We start from the raw sequence: 27,714 nt of genomic DNA on the forward strand, positions 1-27,714 counted from the left end.
TCTATTGCTGTACCTGTTTTAAGAACAGCATCAATCATCTTACTTTTCTAAGATTCTCTGGTAGTGATGGCCCATCCTGGGTCAGCAAATTCGTTTTCCCTCATCGACTCCTCTCACTGAACCTATTCTTAAACCAAGGCCCACTGGAATTAAACACTGAGGTACAAAACTAGACTTTATTTGCAAATCTAACGAAAGTAATTCAGCAAAAGCTACAACATGAAATGGAGTAAATTCCACCCTGTATAAATGGAAATCATAACTGGAGGGAATTCTGATTCACAAACATTCAGATTAATGATTCTAGACCAGCCAATACTAGTGACTAACACCCTGGTCACCAGGCAAAGTAAGGAGGTCATAATTATTATAGACCACAATAAATGTCATATAGTATGTAAAAGAGTAAACACCACTTCCAAAATATTCATCCTCACAGGACGAACCCAGAATGCCTGTTAAAAGAAACATATCATATATTAAAACCAGAAATGGTGTTACATGACATCAGTATTCAAAACGGAAAAATGTACAATGGAGGACAGACCAGGAAAGTGCATAATGGAGACACAGAGGAATTTCACTGCAGCACAACTGGGTATTTCCACATAATGTCTGGAAAAGATATAATGTTCATGAGTTATGGTACTCACTTGTCTCAGGCCGCAGATGAGGTATCGTCATGGTGGTGTTTCTTAAACCCTGCACCACAAACAGATCAGACCCAGTCACAAAATGAAGTTTCCCCCCTGAGTGTCTGTCCCTCTGATAATATACCATGAGAGAGTTCAACACATATACGCGCTCACTTAATTACTTCTTCCCGGAAATGTGACGACCCCGGTTCAGTGTTTGAAGATCACGCTGTCTCTACGCACTTAAATCCTGATCATGGTCAGGAAAGCACAGATGCATGCATCAGATAACTCGCTGTCTCTAACCGTGTAAACCTCCAACGTCGACATAACTGCACCTGCAGCGGATATGTTTCTGACAGGCCAGCACATAATTTGTCACTGACATATATATTATATAAAGAGAGAGTATTCCTTATGGAAATTCATTCAAATGGGAAGATCAATCAGAAAACAAGCCCAAGAATAAAGAATGCAGGTGGAGAGATACTGTCTAAAGAAAGGGCTGCCTTTGCCAGTGGACTGAGTGTACTGAGGAACTTCTGAATAGAATAGAGGTTGCTTTAAATGATTTAGGAGTTCGAGAGTGATTGATGATGAAAATAGCATGATTAAGAGGCTGAAGAACGAAAAACCCATTGTAGTGTTTGGGGTTACATCTGAGTCAGTACGATACAGAAGTGAAAGAGTGGCTGGGTGGTTGACCACGGTGTATGATGCATGTCTGGACAAGGGAAAAGTTCCAAAGGAGTGAGTAAAGAAATGATTCTGCCTTTATATAAAGATAAAATTAAAAATTTTAGTGGCATGACAGCACTTACTCTACTTGAGAAGGTGCTTAGTGTGATTTTGATTTAGAAATTAAGAAGAATAATGCAAAGATTGACAGGGCAGTGTGGTTTTAAATGAGGAATGAGTCTAGCTCTCGTGTTCAGATGAAACAGTCATTTGAGACTTTTGATGATGAAGGAAAAAGCTGCCTGTTGCTTATGTATTACGATACAGTTGTTGGGACAACTCTCCTCTTTGGAAGGGAATTAATGTTGTCGTGATGATGCTGAGTTAAAGCTCAGGTAAAATAAAATGGGAAGTGTTGATAAAAAGTTGGATCAGTAGAATAAGGTGGTCTGGTCGTACAGATATCATAAAAGACGATTTGTATGCGAAAAGAGTACATGAGTTTGAATCGTTAGGAAGAAAGAATAGAGGAAAACAGAATTTTTTATAATGTTTGGAAGTGAGAGAGAGAGAGAGAGAGAGAGAGAGAGAGAGAGAGAGAGAGAGAGAGAGAGAGAGAGAAAGCTCCTGCAAGATAGTGCGTATTGTGGTGTGTAAAATTCAGTATATTGCCGATAAGCCTCCTATATAGCAAGATCAAGTGGCAGATGAGGAGTAGCGTTTTTGCATTGAGGTTTCGTCTTTAATTATGCAATCAAAGCGTGAATGGGGGAAGATATAAAGTAGCCATGTAAACCTAAAGTGCCATTTTCTTAGGGGGTGTCATACTCCAGACATGCCTGTTTCTCACTCACACATTCTAATGAAAGCTTCACTGTACTCACTGCATCTTACAGCATCTTACAACGTACGCCGCATATCCTAAGAGCCTTCCACTTTGCCTCTCTATCATTTTCTTATGTATACCCGACACAGCTTTTCCCTTGTACTTCTGAACATCTTGCGTAACTGTTCCATAGTCGGCATTTGAATAGCACACTCCTCCTTGTCTAACCTCTTCCTTATACATTTCTCAGTTGTCAGCTTTACTTTCTCAATCAAACTTTGTCACCTCTCTTCTCAGAAAAAAAAGCAAATTATACTTCGAGCTCATTCTTTGGAAACTTTTTAACATCAGTGTGTGTTATACATTGAGATTTCACTCGTGTACATATACAGTACACACGCAAACACACACACACACACACATATATATAAAAGAATATGATAATGTGGCAATACTTCGAATTGTTTTATACTTCCTTTTAGAGTTGGCCGTTCCCATGAAATTCACATGAGGACCATCCCGCCAAGATTCAAGCAACCAGGAGTTTGTGTGAGATGGAGTATGATGAGCAGCGCTGATTCTAACGGAACGTGTTGGGGGATTGACAACATTGCTGTTACTACAGCTGACGTAACCTCTGAACCCATTTATGATGACTTTGATCCCGTTGACCCTTCTAATTGGTTTTTTATCCATGGAAATAAGATCCAGGTAAGCATACATAGTGTGAAATCTTTATCCAGTACAGAACTCGATAACTCTTATCTAAATTCATAATGTCCATGTGCGTATTCAACAGGCTTTATAAATGCACAATGTATTCAACAGGCTTTATACATAATTTACATATATATATATATATATACATATTAGCTGACTAACCTGGCGCTGCCCGGAAAAACTCTGAATGACATTCATTAACTATCTCTCTCTCTCTCTTTCTCCTCCTTATCACCACCAAGTTTACCTGTCATTTCTTCTGTCAGTTCATTGAAACTGCCATTAAAACTTATGTGAAGACAACAGTTTGTAGGCGGAGACCGTCCACTCACCAGAACAGACGAACTGATGGTATTACCTAAATATCTTCCAGTTGATTGACAGATAATTGCATGTGTGGACAGGTTAGCGCCAATTTCTTGACAGTGTGCTGCTGTGTTTCATCTGGGAAGCATCTCAGACACTGATCAGAATATGAATAAATTATGTGTAGGCTTATTCATTTCACTGTTAGACCCATCAACACTATTTGTAGGCCGTTATAAGTACAAATCATACAGTAAAAATCTAAAACAGGATTCCCATGTGATACAAACAATTTGGTATAAGCCTAGGCCAGTGATATCTTTTTATGATGTGTTACTATAGTGAAAGTAAACTTCGCTGTCCAATTCATATAAAACTGGTCCAACCCCTCAGTTCTAATTTAAACTCATTCGTTAACACTGAATGAGAATAAACGTCTTTTTTTTAATAAGAAATATTTGGTCTATACTCTGTTACACCTTTTTACTTCTTTCCTATTATCAAGTGATTTGCTGCAAGAGTTAGCCCTCCACCACCTCATCATATTAAGAAAAAAGTGGCGAAACACTTTCTTATATGGGTAACTTCAACTCAAGATACATATTTTTTTATGTTGGTTTTAAGGACGTTTCTAACATAACATAATAAACTATAACTCATTATCTTTACAATGATAATGAATTGTAGTTTATTATGTTATGTTAGAAACACCCTTAAAATCAATATAAAAAATATGTATCATGAGTTGAAGTTAGCCATATAGGAAAGTGTTTTGCCACATTTTTTCTTAATGTGACGAGGGGGTGGAGCGCTAACTCTTGCAGCAATTCACTTGATAATAGGAAAGAAGTAAAAAGGCGTAACAGAGTATAGACTAAATATTTCTTATTAAAAAAAGATATCTATTCTCATGCAATATTAGTGAATGAGTTAAATTAGAACTGAGGGGATGGTTCAGTTTTTTATGAATAGGACAGTGAAGTTTACTTTCCTGAACGTAGAATTGTGTATACAGTTACGCATATGGCATCTTAAACTTGGTCAGTTCGTACAATAATGTAATCAAGAATCAAACAAAATCTACCCCTTCTTGGAGGAATGTTAGGCAATCGGTAATTTAGTGCTTTGAATAAATACGCGTTGATAAAAGATAGAAATGAATATATATCATTCTAATATATAACCATAAACAATAATTTTATTTTCCTAAATGAAGGGAATACTATTCCTTACTGTGTATGATTACATCAGCAAAAGGTATGAATTGACGTGTTGTGTAAGCTGTGAGCACTTTGAGTTACTCAAAGTGAGGTAGTTAGCATATTTTAATCCTTATTTGCACCTAATACATTTACCCATCCAAGTGCCTTTCGGAAAAGATTTCCAAATGTAATGATCTACATTCCTGTAAAGTTTTTATCTAGAATTTTCAGTCATTATCTCCCAGGTAATCAGCACCAAGCAGTGTGAAAAGATACTTATCTTCCCGTATGCAGTTTTTTGCCAATTCGCACGATAATTAATTTCAGCCGCTGGAGTGTCTAAAATGATATTTCAATTATTCCAGCACAGGCAGCAACGTGTAGTTCCTCCTACACGATGTTGGTGATCATGTAATAAATGACACAGGAGCATGTAGGACCATTTTAGCACTGTACGCAAAAAGGGAATGTGTTTATTTACTAATTATCATATAACGTCTTCAACCATATGTATGAACAGTTGGGGCAAATGACTTGTGATGATTGCTTTTCTCGCTGTGAAGTGGTTGCCAGATGATGTGTATGTAAAATTAACACTTATTTTTCTATATATATTCCTTTTATAGGTGCTTGCTTTTGCAAAGAAGTAGGTATTGGAGTTATGGAATCATTTGAGGTATATTGATACATCATCTCAGCTCCTATACTACTGTATATGTTTGAGTGATGCCTTGAGAGAGAGTTTGGTGGTGGTTTCTGCTGGCTGAAATCGTTGTGTTAAGCCACTACTATGCATGCGCAGACTTGGCTTCGCTTACTATGGAAATAAATTATCAATTTGGGTTTTCATTGTAGATTTTATCGAGGTAATAAACAATTATATTAATTATCATAAATTATGATAAAAATTCACGTAAATTCTAACCAAAAATTGAAGTCATAGGGGATTTATTGTTATAGGTTAAGCATACCTCTGGCAGCACCAGAAGAAAAGGTGAAGCGTTGGGTATAAAATGAGAATAAACCCAGAAATCTGAAGGAAAAGGTGATGTAAAAACGAAAATTTCATTTGTTTTGTCTGTGTTTGTAAGTCTGTCACAGGGTAGGGGTTTGCTTTTGACTTAAAAACCTTTCTGGGGTGACAGAGGCCGTGTGCAAAATTTTGTCTGGGTCTGTCAAGCGGTTTGGATTTCTATAGTGGAGAAACAAATATACAAACACGAATACTTTCAGGAATCCTGTGGCTCCGAAGGCAACAGTATGGTTTTCCTTGGGGGCAAAATTACTACTCGGTCGATGGACCTGAAAGCGTTACCTTCAGATGACGACATCATTCTCGAGCATTATTTCCTTCACGAAAGTCCTCCTGGGTGAGTAGGAAATTGTTTCGTACTTATTTGTCTATAGTTGTGTATATGTTCGTGCGTGTGTCAGTGAGAGAGAGAGAGAGAGAGAAAGAGAGAGAGTGAGTCGAGATATGTTAGGAATTTTCATTCTCAGAAGATGGACGTGTTACTACTCCTTCAAGAAAGTATTCATTCTATTTTGTTCATAGCAGTGTGTCTGTAGGCTATGTTGCGATTTGTACTTGACGACATGCATCAGACTCTGTAGGGGTCCCTTCGGCCCCTAACTGCAATCCCTCTCATTCCTTTTACTGTACCTCTATCCATATTCCCTTTCTTCCATGTTAATTTCCATCCTCTCTTAACAATTGTTTTTTAATGCAACTACGAGGTTTTCCTCTTATTACACCCTTGAAACTCTTTAGCTCTTAGTTTCCCCTTTCAGCGCTGAATGACCTCATAGGTCCCAGTTCTTGGCCTTTGGCCTCACTTTTGTATACCATTCGGTTCGATGTGCGCCAGATCTATACCAGAAATGAAACTTGCTTACGAGTGTCGCGTAGATGCTGAGCCCACTGACGAGATCTCTCTTCAGCTTCGCCTGGAGGAAGTATTCAGTGTGACATATTCAAACGTAGTATTGATGATGAGGACGTCAATATTTCATTTTCTCAGTAAAGAAAGGGAAATACAATTTTGACTTAAAATATATACCAGTGAATAAGTCAGTTTTTAGTCCTTCATCTTATTTCTTATGGGATTAATGGACGGCCCATGCTTTTGTATTGTGTATGTATGTATGTATGTATGTATGTATATGTTTAGTCGTTTAGCCTTTAAGACGTTGTGCACCATTGCAATCAGCAGTGCCTTGCACTGCTGCTACTGACTGACCTTAATGCTTTAAACATTTTGGCTTTTGCAAGAACTGGGTGCTTAAGGTCTCTAAATTTTCAGTGTTGTAAAGAAAACCTTTCTCTGAGTGAGTTCCTCTACACAGCCTTACTGCTTCTCCTCTCCCATGGCGCCCAGCCATCTGACCCATTCCCCCCACCTCTGAAACTTCTCCAGTCCTCCCCCACCCCCAAAACCCTTTCTCAGTCTGCATAAGTGTAAGCAGTGTTGCCAACATTTTGCTGAGGCTACGCAGCATTGTAAACCATTGGAGTGCATTTTTTTTTTAAATATTTTGAAATAGACATATCATATATCTGTGGGCTTGGGTCCATGCAGTCTGGTCGTGTCCGGATAATGTTGAGTTCCAGATAATTGTGGAATTACTTACATTTTCTTATTTTATTTAGACAGCATCTGTTTTACGTAGAATAATTTTAAAATAATAATCAAATTATCTTTTCATCTAATACCAGATGGCAAGTTCAAGGTGGATCTGTTGGAAGATGTGGGGCTCTTCAGAGGCTGGTCTTCTCCGGGGAGGGTGTAAGGAGAGTCTGCACACCTTCCTTCGATGCAAAGTACGTATTCTGTTATCCGTTTATCTTTTCTTCTCTCTCTTTTGACATGTATAGCTACTAAGGTAGGGAAGTACTGGTGTGATATATATATATATATATATATATATATATATATATATATATATATATATATATATATATATATATATATATATATATATATATATATATATATATATTATATATATATATACATATATATTGAAGAAAGTTTAAATGAACAGAAAATCCAGCTTACTTAAATTTAATTCCTTTCTGTCTGTTTACCTACCTTTCTGGACCAGCTCATGGTGTTTGGCTCGTTCCACATAGATGACTGCATAGCGTAAAAAATACCTACCTGGAAAAAAAAAGAATTTAATCGTTTTGATGTGAATTTGGGTTTTATATTCATTAGTTATATATGCTTAGTTTGACTTCAGTAATCTCAATCCATTTTTCACAGGAATGCAGGTGTTATTGGATTAACAATGCAGATTGGGGAGTGTTCTCCAGCAAACAGTGGTAATGAGGTCAGGGTGTCCATCTACGCAGAGAAAGGGTCCAACAAGGTTCTGCTAAGGGAATATGCCCTTACTTATTCCAGTGCTATCTTCACTATACCAGTAGAAGACTCCCATAACTTGATGGAGGACACCAGGTAGAGAATTTTTTTGTTATCTATCATCAGACCAGATTATTTCCTTTCACGTCAACTGCAGTATTTTACAAGGAGTGGCCAAATCCTTGGCAGTCTAAACCTCAACTCGTTATGAGGATCTCTGGATAGGTACTGTTGCTGAAAACTAACAACGGAAACAAAAGTGTCTGTTACGTGTGTGATCTGTGTGCTTAATTTTTTAAAGGGACCTAATATGACTCCTAGCAGGGCATACCAAATGTGATGTGGAAAATCAAAATGAGGCCATATTTCGACTAATCCATAATGGTAACAATAAATCATTTACAGACTAAAGAGAATTTTAGTTCATGGTCAAACTTAACAACATTGAGGTGAATAAATAGAAAAAAAATTGATACAACAAACAGGAAAAATAGTTGTTTGATATTACTTACAGAATAAAACATTCACCCTACATTGATAATAATAGCACAAGTTCTCATGGAAATTTGCATAACCTTTCAAAGTTTCTTATGAACCAGAAACATTAATGCAGTCATGCAGTAAACAGTTCAAAGCATATATTCACAAATTCACATTACATAATGATATGGTTTTAAGCTGAAGGTTACGGAAAACTTACCTTGGCAGGTGAAATCTGACTCTAAAAGAGGTTCAGTTAAAACCATAAGCAAAAGATTCTGGCTGAGGGCCTTCTTCAAGAGGGGAAGTTATTAGGTAAACACTTAGGCTTCACTTGAGTATATTCGCATTAGATAAACACACACATCAGAAGAATGGTAGCGTAAATAAAGACAGGTAAACAGAGTCCTGTGGTATAATAAGGTTAACAAACAAATGATTAATTCTCTGAAGAAACTCAAAGGAGGCCTGCTTCAAAGGGCACCACAGGGGAGAGGAAACAGTGGTTATGCCACTGCACACACAGGATGATAACAGGTCCACAGCAGGCTAACACCTATCTGCAGTCGAGAGCACACATGGTTACTTAGCTGCAGGAAGGCGCTTTGATCAAGAAATCGAGGAATTGCACAGAAGGTGCCCAGAAAAGGACTCGATTCCAGTAACTCTGATTTTACACAATTATGTTACACTTCACTTTACTGATTTGTAACTTAACACAAAATAAAAGCAATACAGGCCTCACTGTAGGTATATCACACTATGAAAGGAAACGGAAAAATAGGAAAAGATTTACAGGGACATGACTGACATAAGAACCTTGACTCTGGTACATTGCCTTCATTGGAAGACAGATTCCTCATCTTCGGGGGCGCCAGCAATGGAGGGTAGGGCTAAAGGGACTCACTACAAAAGTAACTTAGGCTCTGGACAGCCATGTGGGACAGAAGGGCCAGCTCAGGGAAGCAAGGGAGGATGGAAGTATCGTAGTTAAGTTTCCAGCATCTTCTAAGCTTCTGAGTCATCTAAGCTCTTCTTAGAGTGATGCACCCCTGTGATGCCCTTATATAGAGTTGGGAGATTACAATCCTGCTCCTTGTAGGTGGCGATGTATGTTGGTGGGACTACGTTTTTTATGAGGGTCTTGCACGTGGGGCGTGGGGCATCTTGGCCTAGGTGTACAAGATGGCGCTAGTCACATGGAGTTGCTTCCTCTTTTGACTAAGGCGAGATTAGCATATTTGACAGAACAGCACCTGAAATCAAGGCCTCTGGGCTGTCGCTTGGACAAAGAAAAGGGATTGAGAGCTCACCTAAAAGGGTAGTGGTGAGAGGAGTCAATAGGGGCGAATTTTGCCCGCAGTTCACCTTTTACTGTTTAAATTAAAACAATGGACATTATTTCCATAGAGCGTAAAATGTTCTTAGACTGTACTTTACTTCTTGGAGGATGAGATGCCTTGTGCGAGGTTTACCTCATTACACCTCCCCTACCCTGTTGACATTCACACCCTAGATTGGGTTGGAATGGCTACAGTCACATTAGCTCATCTGACAAGCTATCCTCTCTTCACAATGTTTGGGTTACATTATTCTGAATTTTAATTCATCGGCAAAAGATCAAAGCCCAACAACAACAAAGGAAATCACTTATGGCATTTACTCTACTTGCAGAATTAACTATGCTGCTGACAATACTAATAACCTCAGTTTAAAATGGTACTAAGCAGCATTCAAGGAACACAAAATGAAGCGAGATTGTTACCTAATTGTTAACAAACCCATATATAACAATAAGGGGTAAATAAGGTTATTCTTAACATGCTCCGTGCGCTTAATAGTAATAGACGTCAATCACAAGGTCATGCGGGTATTTCGCCTTGAGGAGGCAGTACAACAAAGTAATCATGGACTTATATCAGGTGACGCCACGATACTTAAGAGCGACAGTTCTGTGCCATTCAGGGCATCATAGATACTGGTGCCAGTAGGCACTGTTAAGTACATGTGACATATCAGTACATAGTATTGGCTATGGGGAACCATAGGTACATAAATTACAAAGAAAGAGGATAGTAATAAGAAGGAAATATCTTACTCTTTGGGAGCCACCAATATGGCAGACCAACAACATGGCACTGTGCCAGGTAGGCACTCATATGGGAAGGGCCTAATGGCTCTGGCTCTGTTATACACAATTTAAAATATACCAAGCTCATGTAGGCATGGAAGGGATGTTAAAGCATTTATATTACTGGAATATCTGACAATCTGCACTCTGCATTGGAAGAGGGGAGGCAAGGTGAAAGTGAGTTACTGCTATAAGGCTTTGCGAACGGATTCATGAATGGGCAAGGCTGCCACAAATATGTTAAATTAATTGATTTGGTAAGGAAACAAAGTGGTCAAAAAGGTAAAAGATAAAATTGCACAAAGAAATTAAGTTACAGTTATAAGGAGAACAAAAATAGGGGAAGAAGCCGGGCATTCTCCTCTTGATAGAGGTGCCAAAGCTCTTCGTGAGGTAAAAGTGAGGCACTGTGCCAGATTGGCGCTAGCGCGAGGAGAGCTCGTCGACTGGTAAGATCAGGTAAATGGTTCAAACTATGTAACACTAACGAATAATGACTAAGGCTGTAAGTAATACATAAGGGACCCCTTATCTGTCCATTGTGAACAACCCAAGTCCATATGATATATGTATATATATATATATATATATATATATATATATATATATATATATATATATATATATATATATATATATATATAAACTAAATCACAAAGATATGGAACGTGATGAAAGTATAAATAAAGGCAAATGCCAAGAAGGAAAAAGTGAAACAACGGAGTGGTTGCTAGCCTTTCGACACACGGTCCTCTACTAGCAGACTGCTAATAAAGGACTGTGTGTCGTAAGGCCTAGCAACCGCTTACATTGTTTCACTTTTTCCTTTGTGCATTTGCCTTTTATATATATATATATATATATATATATATATATATATATATATATATATATATATATATATATATATATATATATATATATATATATATATATATATATATATATATATATATATATATATATATATATATATATATATATATATATATTTTATTTTTTATTTATTTATATGTGCACAGATTTGTCTTGCTTAAAACGAATAATTTATAGGTGAATAACTTTTCTTGCCTGACTCTAGAGTTAATGTGATTTGAAAATGTTGTGATTTATGAAACAAATACTATTGCCACTTGGAGAGCATATTAATGCCTTACTTTGATGTGGCAGACCTACAAGTGGAAGGCCCGAATGCTTCTTCTGCCCGGTAAAAATGCTAACTACATAGTATAAGATAGAAAGCAGAACGATTGTGTTTACCATGCATTGTGTCTTGATCTTAGTCACAGAGGCGAACTTATGACATGTGATTTTCAGGATCTGCGTGGAGCAGACTGTCTCCGGGGAGAATGACACAGATGTCTGGGTATTAGACCATATGCGCCTTCTGCCGTGGCTGCCAACGAACCCTAGGCATTACCTGCAGGTAAGTATTTGCATACTAACACATTGTAGACATTGAGTGAGAAAGGAGAAGCAGTTGTGTCAGAACTGTGTGAAAGATTAGTCTCGTCTGTCGTACATTTCCTCTCTTCCATACCACATCATATTTTCTTCGTGTTTCTTTTTCAACGTGTACAGAGCACAGGACTGCAAGCACTCAGCCCCAATCATACACAGTGCATGTGGTAATATGCATAAATTAGTCCTTGGTTGGTACCAAATATGATATTACTGTTAACAATTCTTGAAACGAATGAAAACTTGATTAAGCACTGGAATGCATCAGCTTTGGAAAGTATCATAAAATGAAGAAAGATATAGACTTATAAAAGTAGGTGTCCAAAGTAACAAAGGTATAAACAATGAAAATGATGAGAACTAGTTCTTTAAAGTAATATTGCAGTTTTATTAGAACTTCTTAGCCAATAATTTTGCCGGGAAGCCTGTTCACCAATTCTATAACATTGAAGTGAAAGACATTTGGTGCTGGGCAGAGTGACAGCCTGGCACCTGAGGAGTAATATCATGCTCTTTTAAGGAGGTGAAACGAGACTTTTGAGGCGCGCGGTTTCGTAAAGCAGAGGGTAAGTCTCCTGTTGAAACAGGCGATATAGAAGGTAGTAACACAGGGTATCACCCAGTGATGGTCTAAATTATAATGATCTTTTTTGGGAAAACGCAAACCACTACTTTGAGCAACGCTGACTAAAAAACAAAGATCCCTAAAGATTGTTGACATCCAGACATGGAAACGATTTCAGTAATGGTAGAACAAAAGTTCAGAAATCATTATAATGAATACCATTTTGTTCCGACACGATATACAAACCGTTGGTCCTTTACATTAGGAATTACTTTCAGCGTAGGCTGGGAACGGCCGTTAAACTCTTGAGCAAGGTGGTTAGGCAGTAACTACTGCCAGGTAGGCAGGAATACCCACCTGACCGATGTAAAGTAAACATTCCAGTTTGCTTTCGGCTGTCATGCGGTGTGGACATGGTTACGGATCTCCTTGCCTGACTGTCGTTAAGCTCTTATTATCCCGGTATTATATATAGTTTTTATAGGTTTTTATAGGTTTTAAAAAAATTTTCAGAATGATTAAGTAGTGTTACCTATGGTGAGAGAATCGTAGTCTAAGAGCATTTCTGTTAGGCTAGCACAACAGTAATGGCTTCAGCACAGGTCATAGGCTCACTGAAAACTCCATGAACACCCTTCTGTTGTAGGGCACTTAACAATTGTGAATGAGGACTGATGAATAGTCTCCAACACCTTAGTCATAGTTTAAATATATAAGGGCCTTATAACTGTCACACTTAAAGACAGTCTGTTTAAACAAATCAATATCATATCCATTGTTAAGATTTGTTTTTTGCTCAAACTGGACATCACATCAAAAGTGCATAATTGTCATCAAGTGTTTGTAATCAAGGTATTCTGGAAGTCATAATGTAAAAGTAACTTTTGTTTCGGTATAAAAAAAAAACAGTAGACGACTGTTTGTGAAGATTTTGAAATTAACAGTAATATAATAGTTTAAAAATGTAATAATATCCAGACTTACTATGTGAGTGCATAGATCATTAGATATTAAATGAATCAACAGAAGGAAATCTATCCATTCTGGCAATGCTTCTCTTCCTGAACAGGCTCGAGTAAATTTAGAATGTGGAGAAGGTGCAAGTGAAGTGGAGGTGGAAACCAGTTCTGATGATGCCTTAACTTGGGTTCCGTTACATCGTCGGTGTCTGCCAGCGTGGTGTGATAGACAACATTCTGCCTTTTCCTCTTCCCTGAGAACTCAGGAATTCGACAGGTGAGAATATTATCGGTGCAGGTCATCTAAAATTTTCATGGTTTTTGTGCTTGTTTTATATGCATCAGTGTTTTAGGCTTACTCATTTCTGTCTCCCAAGTAAAGTAGTGAGACGACTTATTAATTCTACGTTTTACAAATTTATCGTCAAAAATTCAGCAAAACCATTGTCTGAGTGTAATGTTAAAAATCATCACAACGTTACTCTTGCTATCGACCCTAATTTTACCTTATTTTTCACTTGTTTTAGACCTTCATATACAGTTAGAACAATAGTGATTACCAGTAATACACTTTACAAAAAGCTTTAGGGCGACATCCTTCCTTCCTCAGTAACCCACTCGGTCTTATTTTCCATAGATGGGAACTGGTGACCCTTCCCTTGCCATACTTCTCCCTGACTCCTCACACTCGGTTCCGTTTTCGGAACATTAATGGGAATACATCAGACTCCGATGTTACAGCAAATTCGTGGGCCATCGACAACGTTTTCATAGGGGCATGCAACACTGGCTGCAGCAAACATGGCTTATGTCAACCTGATGGAACGTGCAAGTAAGTACCACACATTGTAGAAAGAAAATGGGGATTTCAGTTCAGATTTCGTGTGGATGTGCAGCTCTACTGATATAAGAATATAAGATCATTTCTCTTGTTAAGACTGACTGCTACCTTATTATTGTCATCCCTAAAATGACCAATGGTTTGGGAAAACATTTTATAGCTCATGCAGGATGCCAGTATGTAAAATAATAACGCCATAGGCATGCATGATATGGTTTCACTTTATGATCAGGCCAATGTTTGCACGCACGTAACCTGTATGACTGCTGGGAATTCATAGAGAAAAAAGGCTAATTAATCTGTTGATTTTAAAATCAATATATTAATTATCCACGGCAGCAGGATATGTTTATAGGAAGTTAGCTGCATGTAAGGACATTCAGAAATACTATAGTGAAATAAGAGAGAATGAGTAGTCATACCTGGCAAGTCAGAGAGATTTACAGCCAACGAGTAGACTATTTAGCGGTGTCAAGATGATTTTGGACATGTGTGAAAGGCTAAAAGGGTATTGTTTCTATGACTGCCAAGATCACTCCAAGAAATGTAGCAGAGAAAGTAACGATAATGATGGTTGTCAAGATATGGTGAAAGAATGAGAAGTCGAGAGAATGTTTCAGGGAAAGTCCAATCCCTGGCTCGATGCTACCAGAATGGGTGAACTGTGAAAGGATGATTTTAATGAAAGAGAAAACAAAAGTAGGTGACTGAAAACATAGGCTGAGTTATTTAGACCGGAGAAGGTGAGAGGGTGGATGGGATGGGTCAAAATACATGTTGAGGAAGTCTCAGTGGTAGGCATTGACTAATAGCAGGTCGTCGTCATCGTTATCGCCTCTAACGGAGTGTGATGCGAAAGATCCTCAGTGAAAATTCGCCACGCATGCCTGTCTATCCAGTGTTTTTTCACTTCCAGAAATCTTCGCTCCTCTCGAGCCTCCAGTCTTACAGATCTTATCCAAGCACATGATGAAATAGTAAAATGAGGGAGACAGAACAAAACTGTTTGAAGAGTAAATGCATAATGAGAAGATAATTGATGGGGAAGAATATGAGTAAGACTACTGTGAGGAAGAAATGTAACAGTCAGATTTTTGGGAGAATGTGAGCAGGAAAGGAAACAGATCAAAGCAGATATATTTTATAATGAGATAAAGTCTCATAAAAAGAATGGGCAATGTTGTGTTTGTGGTGTATTTTGAAGGGTAGGTGAATGTGAATTCTGGGGAAGAATTGAATGGCAACTCAGGGCCTCATAAATTATGTTAATTAATTAAAATAAACATCAGCCAAGCCCCCACACACACACACACACACACACACACACACACACACACACACACATATATATATATCTAAATATTATAGGTATTATTCTTACGGTGGCTTCATTTGTTTCTTGTCTCATGTAGTATGAGGATAATAATTCCTCTAAGTCTGAAGATATGTTCAGTTTATAACATCCCTTGTAAGCTTGTCAGGTGCATTCCCACCAAACCAAATATGCATCTATGTTGCAAGAGCCAACATAGATACCGGGACATCCCAGGCACTTGAACTTATAAATAATGTTAGTTCTCATGAAGGTCTACAGTTTGTCCTTGTAGCCAAAGAATACACCAGTCTTGAGTGGATTGATTGGAATTGATAGCATCTTAAGGCAGCCAACTTCCTGTTCAATTATTTATTTAGGTTTGGCTGAAAACTTGTTGTCCAAAATAAATGGGATTGTGGAATACATATTTTTCTTTAAGACTTTATAAGAGGGTGCCACATTAGAGAAGTGTTGTGACAGCAGTCTGTTAGTGACTTTAAAAACCAGATTTTCAGGATAGGAGTTCTGTGAGAAAAATTTGGCTAAAAACCAAATCTCATTGTGAAAAGGAGACCAACTCGAAGAATAATAGACACACACATATATATATATACATATACGTGTTTGTGTGTGTGTGGGGAGAGAGAGAGAGAGAGAGAATATGTTATGGACATCAGAGTCGATGTCTTATGGAATGTTTTGAAGAGATAGGGAATGGAACGTTACAAAGTATTGCAATTGTTGATGAGATCATGTTTGGTTTTGGGGGGGAATGTACCTGACAAGCTTACAGGTGGTGTTATAAAGTGAACAAATCTTCAGACTTAGAGAGGTATTATTATCCTCCTACTATATGAGACAAGTAACAAATGAAGCCATCGTAAGAATAATAGTTATATTATTGCTCGGTATGATAGAAAAGTATTTTGATGAGGGGAATTGTACATAGGGAAGAACAGAATACGTAGTTGTGATGAGAAGCACTTTGAGAACACATATTGTTGATGGTCTTCCTGAGGGTTCTTTTGAAGTTCTGGCTAAGGTTGTGAAAGGTTGGAAAACAGTTGTTTCGATCAAGCATTTGTTGCCTGCCCTTTTGGTTGCTGCACACCACATTTTTGTGTGTGATGAGAGGAATTAGAAATCAAGTAGATATCAGACCACAAATGTGTGTGAAAGAATGCGAAAGGAGCGTGCAATGCTGATCTTTGCAGCAGATCTCGTATTTATGGCTGAGAGATGAGAATGTCGCCCATGAAAAGTGGTTAGGTTGTGAAAGGCAAAAGCAGCTGATCTTGTATTTATGGCTGAGAGACGAGAAAAGTGGTTATGAAATTTGAAAGAGTATGCTAGAGCCACATAGGTTATGAATGCAAAAGCATATCGTGTTGTAGTCATGAATAATAGAGGCAACACATTATGAAAAGCGATGAAGTCATGTACAGAGTCAGGAACGAATGGTTCGAGTGACGGCAGAGTGAAAGAAAAGGGTCCCAGAAAGCGCAGGACGAACAAGAAAGAGGAAGTTCGGCAAAAGACGCCAAGCAGAAATGTGTCTTGAATGCATAGACTATTGAACCAGTCATGAGAGCCAAGTCTGAACTACGAACGCAAACAAGAGAAAAGATATGTTCATTCTGAGTTTCACGTCCGTTTTTTTACTTTCTATGTGCAAAGCTTATTTTCTCCGACCATTTTGTGTTCACGTAACTCCTTAGACTTTACAGATATTTTAATCATGAATTTTAATGAATCGGAATTTTCTATTTACTTTTGGTGGTGTCGATATATTAAATAAATTTCGTATCTCATTAATCACAAATTTTGAGCTTTACAACAATTCAAGTTCAGTCATTTCACCCAACTATTCTTACTTTCAGTCGGAATTCGGTTTGAGGGTGGTCTGCTGAAGCTGGAAACTTGATTCCACTAAGGATAATGCTAGAATTCCTAACTCATATGACTGTCCATGGTGAAGATTCTTCTCTCCTGCTCATTTCCCTTGAGTGTTCTCCCTTCGATTCGCATCCCTTTCAGTCACCATCGTAACCGATTGTCTTGTTCTCCAACAGATGCGAGTATGGGTACTCAGGCGCAGCGTGTGAACATCCAGATCGCGAAAATCCTTTTTACATGTCGGAGCCTTTCAGCGACTCCATCGCCTCGAGTGCCAACATTTTAAAGGTGAAAATGAACATCCCTGTCTTCCCAAAATGAAATAGGTTAATGTGGGTGAGCGATCGAGTTCCACGTTCTTTATCCTTTTAGGAGGCAAGTTGCAAAGTAGATTTTCAATGGTATTCTGTTTTTATTTTGTTGTTAGAGTCTTTCTCTTCTTGTCTTCGGAGATATAGTCAAGGTAAGTGGTGAATGATGACATATGTTTTCCGGTAATAGAACTATGCTGCATCGATGCCTACAAGCAAAGGTCAAAATGTTGCTCCGGCTGCTAGACTGAAGTCTATCTTCTTGAGCTTTTCACAGTTGAAAAATAAAGGACAGTACAGAATTATATTTCTTTGAAAGCAATTGTGAAAAGAGCAGTTACAATATGTTAGTCAAACGGGCTCCAAACTTCAAGGGAAGGAGATTTGTTTAGATTTGATATTGTCAAGAGTGGAAGGTTTTGATGGCTGTCTAATTTTCACAAAATACCTTGCTTCCTTTCATTGACATTTGCATTAAATTTTGGAGATAGATTTAAAAGGAAGGGACTTCGCATCTTGTTTTGGGTGATTGTACATTAAAATGAATACATTTTGCATGCAATTGTTGGCTGTATGTTGCAAAAACACACAGTAGCTCCATCTTTGTGAATGCAAAGACATGAGACCAGTAACCATTTTACTCCAGAGAAAGTGTGATATGTCTATCTGGTCATTTATTGGATATTGAGTCGGAATCCGCTGAATCTCGTGAACTAAGGTAAGTATACCTTAGTTTAACCAGACCACTGAGCTGATTAACAGCTCTCCTAGGGGTGGCCCGAAGGATTAGACCTATTTTACGTGGCTAAGAACCAACTGGTTACCTAGTAATGGGACCTAAAGCTTATTGTGGAATCCGAACCACATTATACCGAGAAATGAATTTATGTCACCAGAAATAAATTCCTCTAATTCTTCATTGGCCGGCTGGAGACTCGAACTCGGGCCTAGCAGAGTGCTAGCTGAGAACTCTACCGACTCATCCAACGAGGAACTGACTATATATATATATTCTTATATATCTCTTCTAGGTTACTGGTGGACGATCCAGTATGCGGTGTGGCGTCGTTGGATCAGGAATGGCAGCTGTTTTCCTGGGAGGAGGCCCTAGGTCCATCACTACCATAGATCTGAACACGACACAGGCACATTTCCTACAGTTTCACTTCCTGGCAGGCACCGTTAGTGAGGTAAGACTCAATTCGGTATTACTGCTGGTTTTAAATTCCATCTCAGGTGTTTTGCTTCTCTGTAATAGGCATATAGCGGTAAAAGGCTGTTACCGAAACAACTAATAGCAGTATTAGTTCTTGCGCGTGGCCAATTATTCATATATTAATTATTCTAAATCCTGCAGAATATATATGTATATATATATATATATATATATATATGTGTGTGTGTGTGTGTGTGTGTGTGTGTGCGTGGGTCATAGTAAGTGACCACATTTTAATGATCTCTAATGATTGATTAAACTAGAGATCTTGAGGAACCTTTTTGACCTTTGTGAGGATTTCATGCATGGAAGTTTTAGGTTATTGTTATAATATTTTTGTTTGTGGTTCATAGTATGTTGTATTCGCTGTTGTGGGGTTTGTTTTGATTATATATGCTGATTATAGTCACTAGGTTATAGCTGCTGACGAGTTATGAATTCTTACCACATTCACTCGAACATTTCCAAAGCTCTTTTACACAACTGTGATTTTTCTAGACCTCAGTATAACAAACAGTAAGTGGATGCATGATGCTCTTACTTTTCATTGTTAGGCTACAACACATTTTATGTCCTCTCTGTTAAAATGATCTACAAAGAGCAGTTTGCTATATTTTCATATCGAGTTTTAAGTTTAATGGTTGGGTAGTAACTCACTGCGCGTATTAAGAATTCATTATTCTCTCAAGCTACGTTTCAGAAGGTGAGGACATCACCAAAGTAACTCTGCTCATTCATGTCAAGGACTGTTTACACGAGAACTGTACTGTACATGTGGCAGGTTCGCCCAGTCTGAATTCTCATAAGTGTGTTTGTGGGACTACTTAACCCCTGTTTGGAAGTGTGACTCTGTATACTTACAGATCGTGGACGGGCAACTTGCTCAGTTTGTTGAACAGCCTGACCGATACAAATAACATCATGCAAATTTTAGCATTGCTATTGTTTCTTAATTGCTGAATATTTACTTATCCCAAATAAGTTTTATTTACACTTTCGTCGTTACGTACAAAGCAATAATTCTCGAAATTTCAGTATAACTTTACATTCATAATGAATGTAGTATAGCTGATTTGATTAAAACATCCGGATTGCGCCTTCAGTTTCTTATTGACATCGTGATGTGAAATGTTTGTTAATCAATGCTAATACTTATGTGCTCTTCAAAACATAATGAATCAAGCTGTTTTAAAGAAAATATAACAAATTCATTTGTGGATGACTGGAAGAAATCGGGATTCAGCTGGTATGGCTCAAACAGATAGCTGAGTAGGCTGCCTGACCTGTATAGGCCAACCTTCTAGAATATAATTTCCGAAACTGCTGGATTTTATAGCCATCAGTAATGAGGCTGATACCTGTTTATAAGTCAGCATTACTGAACCATGAACATTTTTCTTCACATGAAACTATAATAATAAGATCAGTAATGGATGATAATAACAGCTGTGCAATGTATATTAAATTCAGGGATTAGATTATTTTAATTCACTGCCATATTGCAGCATATAATGCACCGATTGTATTTCTATGCTCTAGTTCTTATATAGTCATTACGAGTTTGTTTTTTCTGTTCAAAGACTATGTGAAAGTAACAACTATTTCAGTGCATAGTCCTCTGTGTATATTATTAGATATAATATATTATGTAATGCCCATCACTGGCACTTGCTTCCATATAGAAATTTTCAGGGAATTATAAATTTCTTTGAGTCTTTTGCATAATAAGACTGAGTCTTGGCTTCAACTTCCTTATCGTATACTTAGTCTGGGACAGTCTGAACTTGATGAAGCTCAGGCACTTTTAATCTAGCAGCTCTTATAACAGTGTTTTCTCTTTGCAAGAACGACTTCATTTTTTCAAGTACTATGTCATGTTAAAAGTTGACAATGGAAATCTTCCATTGTTTAAAAAGTTATAATATTCCTTTGATGAATTGTATGCAGATATTCGTGGAACTGTTTTCTTTACTCTGTTTCAACCATTTCTTACCCCCCAAAAACATCTACGTCCTCTTCTTTTTTCCTTTGTATCTCCACTATCACACCGAAAGCACTCAGAAAACAGGTCTTTCACACACACACACACACACACATACACACACACACACGCAGCTGTTATACTTGTATGTTTGTCATACATAGGTGTACATTTCTTGAGACCCCGTGTAGACACTTATAGGATTGTGTGCTCTCCTTGCCCAGCTGGGCTCTTTGACCATGATTGAGCAGGTGCCGTGAACAGTCCCTAGGTGAAAAGGCCTCACTGATACTTACTTATGGGCAGCATTTTTGGTAAGGAGTAGTCCATATAAAATTTCATTATCACTAGGGAAAGGGGACTAGTCATATTACAACCTAATTTGTACTTGTAGAAACTACCATTTAGAGAGATTTTTTTCAAGGCCTTGGGAGGAATTACCTTTGAAAGAACAGTGATTCCATGTCACAACTAAGAAGTGTCATGCCGTATGAATTATTTGGTCATTTAATGAAATCTTTTGAATTTCACTAAGTGGATAAGAGGGTACCTAGGAAAAGTGATGGCAAGTCTCAAAGGGGAAACTTTTGGGTGCCATAATTAACAAAGACAGAGGGAAGTGTGACAAGCATTTGGGAAATCCTCCCAACATCCCCAGAAGAAAAGGAAGAAGTCAGCTATTAACATCATTTATACTTACTAGGAGTGAGTTGAGAAGAGGGAACAGATAATCAGGAACACCAGAAAATCTTTCTTTATCTTTAGCTTTGCCCATTTCTGTGGGGGGGTCACTGTATCCTATCAGCCTTGTCCATCTTCCTCTGTCCAACGCATCCTGACTTCTTAAACCTTTTCCCCACTTGTCATTTGCTGTTTCATCCTTCCACTTGAAATTCACCCTTCCCCTTCTTCTCCTTCCCTCCGCTTATATGTTCATAACCCCTTTTCACTCGTGAACTTCTTCTCTTCACACAACTTGGCTAATCCACTATACTCCTTTTTCCTGCTCCTTCTTCGATACTTCCCTACATTAACTGTTCCTCTAATAAATTTATATCTAACGCTATCTCTTCTTTTGACTCCACACATCCGTCTCAAACTCCTCATCACTGCCTTATCCATTCTCTTTTCTTGAGCCTTCTTCGTTGGACACATTTTGGCTCCGTAAAATATCGTTGGTCTGACTAGTTTTGTAAAACTTACCATTCACCTTCACACTAATCGTGCTGTCGCACAGTATCCCTGACAATCTTCAGTTTATTCAGCACATTGTATTCTGTGGCTCACTTCAGAGTCGTTATCTCCACTGTCGTTCACGTTTGATCATAGGTATTTAAAAGTTTTGACCCTCTAGGTGTCATCCTGATGCAATTTCACTGTTCCTGGTCATCCTTCTCATACCATCCACAATCTTTATCCTGCATATCTTCAGACCTCGATCTTCTAGTGCCTGTCTCCACCTCTCTAGCTTCAGCTCAACTCCCTCTCTAGTCCTGTCTATGAACACATTGTCATCAGCCAATAGAGCACTTCAAGGGACCTTTTCTTTCTCTGACATCTGGCTTTATAACATCCATCACAAAGTCAAAGATGTAGGGGCTAAGTGCTGAGCCTTGATGGAGACCAACCCCCACTTTGGGCTTTTCTGTAGTTCCGACAGAGGGCTCTTGGCTCTGTTAATCCAGACAGTTGAAGATTTACTGTAGTTCCTTTCTTGTTAACATGCACTGAGGAGATCGAGAGATGACTGGTGACTTGAGGCTCCCATCCCATGTCAACAGCTCTCACTCACTGGCACACACACACACACACACACGCACACACACAGCAGAGTACTAGTACATAGTGAAATAGGGAACTAGTAAATTGTCCTCAACAGGAATCAAACGGGAAGAAATCACATAATTTATACTTTACCAATATGGCTACATATTAATTTTATTTTATATTTCTTTCCTGATAACTTGCTTCCACAGTGCGAATTAAGATTAAATGCCATACATATGGAACTTATATTAAGAGTTATAAAATGAATACCAATTTTTTACAGCTACTTTCCTCAGCAAAATACTCGGATATTTGTTATTTACAAAACCATTCCAAGTACAGAGTAAAAGCCATGAATTTTTTTCGAAATATGTTTATATTGCCCTTAAAATTTTCTTAGGCTAACATTACTTTGTGCGATGGCGCTGTAAATGAAAACACTGTATACAATACCCATAGATTAACCCCTTTAACAGGTGGGAAAATGCCCCGGCCCCGACCACGTAAGTGAAAGTGTGTATGTGCATTACTCTTGCAATGGTGGCATGAGCTGGAACCTGCTACACACACTGTATGCAGCAAAACACAAGGAGTCCAGGTGAGTAAGTTGGCCGGAGATCTAAAAGGCTGTTCTTGTGTTTTGGATTGTCTATTTTGCTATCATTCACTGGTCCTGTAGTAATTCGTTTCAATTCAGACCTGATGTGCTCCACGAGAAAGATCAGTTTTAGAGATAGGGTACATTTAACTGTAGCGTTTATTACGATTCCTTATAAAGTTCCAGTTGTGTGCTTGACAGTTTTGCTTGGAGTTTGCCTTTGTCCAGCTGACACATCAGTGGCAGGGTGGATAGAAAGAACCCTTGCCGTTTTGAACCAGTGTTTCTGGTTCTTTGTCACAAGACCGTTTCTGTCTGAGAGTCTCATTGATTCCAGTTTGATTCATATTCTTTTATCGTTTGAAGCTACAGAAAACAATAGAAAGCATTGCTGGAATTACTGGGGAGAACAGAATGACATTTTTTACCAGTGAAAAAGTTTTATCTTATGAATTTTATTCTTAATCACTGCTGTGAATGTAATTTAAGCATGGGTTCGTGAAAACATTCAGAAAGCGACACAACAGATTAGTCGTAGGTTCTTTCCTCTTGACTGCATCATTTCTAGAGGAAAACAAATGATTGTCTTTCAACGTTTTTCTTTTTTGCTTTTTCTTTACTGAAAGACTTGCAGCAGGCTGATTCGTCTCGCAACCTACCCACCATTGTAATTTTTCAAAATATTGCCGTAAGCACTGATGCGCATTTACCTAACCTTTCAAAAATACGATGAACCAGAAAAAGAATGGTCATAAGACTATGGTCGTGCTAGAGTTGATGCCAAAATTTTGTTGCCGAAGAATTGTGATTGATCTTATTTCCAGGTTTGAATAATTCTTTAATTACTGATCTTTTCAGCCACATATCACTTGACCTGCCTCCAGCATCAAGGGCCCCCAGCTGCCGATTCCAGATATGGCAGGACACCCACTCAGGATATGGCAAAGACATGTGGGCCATTGATGACCTCACAGTCACATCTAAGATTTTCAACAATATCCAACTCGACTTTTCAGACAGTGAAGCCGTCAACAATTCTTTGAGGTTGGTAAATCTATGCTCTTAAGTATAAGAAGGGATGTATTTTCTCACAAATAACTGTCTGTAATAAGTGGCTGTTGAGTATTACTGAATGTTCTTAACTTTTTCAGTAATAGTTTCTTGTTTTAACTCATGACCACCCGTAATATATTATTGATAACCTTATTTACTTAATTAACTTGATGTGTATAATTCTCATCAAATTGTCAAAATAAAATTGAAATCTAAAGCTTCATTGTGTATTAGGATATAAATGTATTATATTTCTTGACTGTGAGAGAGTTGTAATTAATCAAAAAGGACAGTAAAACTGCTGTTTGTAACTGACCAACTAAAAGTAACAGTTCCCACTAATATGCCAGTAGCTCCCTTTTCAATTTAACCTGCTTCAGAAAACTAGGAGAAACCTAACTGGGACCTCTTACAAACCAGCTTTAATCCTATCCAATGCGATCTGACATTGACTAGTGTATTGGGACTTGAATTGTATTAAATACTAAAGTGTGTAGAGAAATATGAACAAAACTTCTATAAAAACTGACCATTTCCGAATAATGCAGTCTTATAGGATGTTACAAAACCACCCACTAACTCATATCAAGTTTTACCTGCCTTTGTCCAGCTGCGTCACTCAAATAATCTAAAGTAGCTTTGCAAAACTCTCTCTTTAGTAGATTTAGTTATGTTTTCTTTCCATAAGGTTTTAAATAGTTTGTAGATTTCTTCCATAATCTTCCAACTGTAGCTAAATGCAACAGCATGTAAAGGCCACATCACAAATCACAGTATAGTTCCTCAAAATGTTTCTGAAGCTTTTTGATACCAGACTGCATAAGCCTTGATAGGTACAAACTTTTGGTGGCATATACAGAGTGCATCTTTCTACCAGTGGTACCTTACAGTAACCCGCTTATAAGTGAAATTGACTGATAAATAATCATATCTCATTAATACAATTGGCTAGTCTTTAAAAAAGTATTTGGATCTGTCCTGGTTACAGCATTTACTTTTTGAAAATATGAACAAAATCAGAATGTCTCGTTCTTCATTGGCAATACTGGGCAGGGGACACTTCACGTGCTGTTTCTGGGTTTAGTATTGTTGTCAACCATTTACTGATTATTTTACTTAAGTGATCTAAGTTTCACAAGCTTTGCATGAAGAAATTTGCTAAGTTGCTTAGTGGGAAATGCATCGTGTATATCCGCATCGTGCCCTGTGGGAGTGGCCTTGTCTGGCACACTTATAGACAAATTATGATACTTCAACATTGAACAGTTTTAGCTATCCCACAAATGTCCAAATTGGTCCATACATTTTACTAAAAGTAAAACATATATCTTTATTAAGATACATCATTTAATTTTTTCACAAACCTTAACCGATTTAAACATAACATCATACAACAAATATCTGTGTTGGCTAACCTTGCAAGTATTTTTATGCCATTAGCCAACTCCGTTGAATATACCTTTTTGACATTTACGCATGACAAACTTGCTCGGTCCTTTGTTGCTCTGGTGTCTTAACCGCGTGATTCACAATCAAAGTAAGACTGCTTTTGGAACTCGAAGATATCTAGCTTGCAAAGACCGACCAGCAATGTGAAAGACAAGAACATAGTAGGGCTGAAAAATTCCTCCCTTAGCACTCCTGGCTTACAATGATTTTATCAGCCGTTATTCAGTCAGGCATGATGGAAGTTCATTTACTATTTATTTAGAAACAATGATTCATGAGCAACAGGAAAAAGTTGAAAACAGACTTCATTATCTTAGTCTTTCTGATGCCGTGAAGAACACTGACGTCTGTTCTGAAGTGTGGGAGGAAAGTTCTTAAGCACCCAATTGGAATTTCACTGAAACCACTGTCCCAGCTTAACTTACAGCTATATGCTTACTTCACTTACTGAAAATGCTTGACAAAAAACGCATCCTTTAATTCGTAACATTTGTATCCAGAAAAAAGCTGCTCTTATATATTATGAATGAAATTATTAAGAAGAATTGGATAAGGAGGTGAGCATTGTATTGAATATAAACGAGGGAGTCCTCTAATTTATCTATAGCAGAGCGGCGTGGCTTCTGATCCAATTTTGACTGTAACCTTTTTTTAATGGTCTCTGATTTTTTCCCCGTCCGTCACGCTGTAGAAAGTCGAGGAGTAATACCAGCTTTGGTCTCATGGATCTGGACCTTCTAGCATTTCACAGGCGTCCCTCTTGTGTGGATTTTGATCAGGCAAGCCATTCGAAGAATAGATACAATGAGATCAGAACTGAAAAAAGAGAATTCCATATTGCTGTGACGGGAGACTTTATACCTGGTATTAAAACTACATGCTGATAGGAAGTTTTGTTCATTTATTGACTGAAATCGGCAAACTAAAACACATTCTCTTCTCTTTCATTTTCCCTTTTTGCTGCTTGTATATGATCATTCCAAGAAGAGATCAAAAACATTTTGCCAAAGACTCAAGAGCCCTAATTTTGGAAGACCAACGTCTCTTAGTATGAGCAGACCTCAAACCCAATGGTACATATCTACAAACCTGAAATAAAGATTTCTGGGAAAATGCCCCTGATAATGTTTGCAGTCAGACATATTAGTTTCTCATTCTGTTCATATAAGTGCATTTTATTTATTAGGTTCCATCTAGGCGAGCTTGGAAGGGAGGTTTGTGGCCGTGATTCCTCTATAGTCTTCAACAACATAATTAGTTCTGGAGCCTCAAGATTTATCGAAACTAAATCTATCGGCGTCGGCCCTTCGTACATGATGCAGTTTGACCTCGTTATCGGTTGTGGTGAGGCGATGGACCAAGACATTTCCAACAAAGTAAGAAGTAGTTATGTTCTTTTTCTGAAAATATGACTGTGGGGTCTTGCTAGGCTTGCTTTTTCTATGAAGTAGATGTTAGTCCAGACAAGTGTCAGACGTATCATTGCATGGCATAAGAAGTAATGATATGATTCATGATACATTTCTTGAAAAGTTTAAACAAAAGAAGAAGAAACAATTTTATAGTAAAACCCTTCGTGAATTATGATCTGAATGTGATCAAATGACTATATTAATTCAAAAGCGTTCCTCTTTCACCACAAATGGAAGCATAAGCATTATACAGCAGAGCATACAAATGTACATAAATGGAACGCTTTTTATACATGCATATTGAAACATATTCTTACATACATACAAACCCATGTGTCAAGAGAGCACGTCTACTACAGTATTTCTCCTTTGAGGGAAGGTGAAACAAAGCACCTAAATATAAAGTAAGAGTTTATGTGTTGGTAAAACTAAAACTGCGGTAGAATCATCTCAGGCAAGTGCAAGGGAACGAAAGATTTCATCACAACTATGCCCTCCTTGACCATCCTTGCAATGCCAATTCCGAGGACCATGGAATTATACATAA

General features: G+C 37.9%; 1 protein-coding gene across 1 annotated transcript in view; it reads left to right on the forward strand.

Annotated features, from left to right (window-relative positions):
- Positions 1–27,714, forward strand: part of LOC136825656 (reelin-like) — a 127,357-nt gene that overhangs the window by 29,824 nt on the left and 69,819 nt on the right. The window contains 12 exon segments of the mRNA XM_067082338.1: positions 2,622–2,850; positions 5,601–5,737; positions 7,084–7,188; positions 7,634–7,828; positions 11,661–11,769; positions 13,439–13,605; positions 13,966–14,160; positions 17,557–17,668; positions 18,723–18,881; positions 23,132–23,253; positions 24,112–24,297; positions 26,942–27,131. Coding sequence (XP_066938439.1) covers positions 2,622–2,850; positions 5,601–5,737; positions 7,084–7,188; positions 7,634–7,828; positions 11,661–11,769; positions 13,439–13,605; positions 13,966–14,160; positions 17,557–17,668; positions 18,723–18,881; positions 23,132–23,253; positions 24,112–24,297; positions 26,942–27,131 — 1,906 coding nt within the window.

Source organism: Macrobrachium rosenbergii, chromosome 39 (genome assembly GCF_040412425.1).
Source record: "Macrobrachium rosenbergii isolate ZJJX-2024 chromosome 39, ASM4041242v1, whole genome shotgun sequence".
Classification (NCBI taxonomy): domain Eukaryota; kingdom Metazoa; phylum Arthropoda; class Malacostraca; order Decapoda; family Palaemonidae; genus Macrobrachium; species Macrobrachium rosenbergii.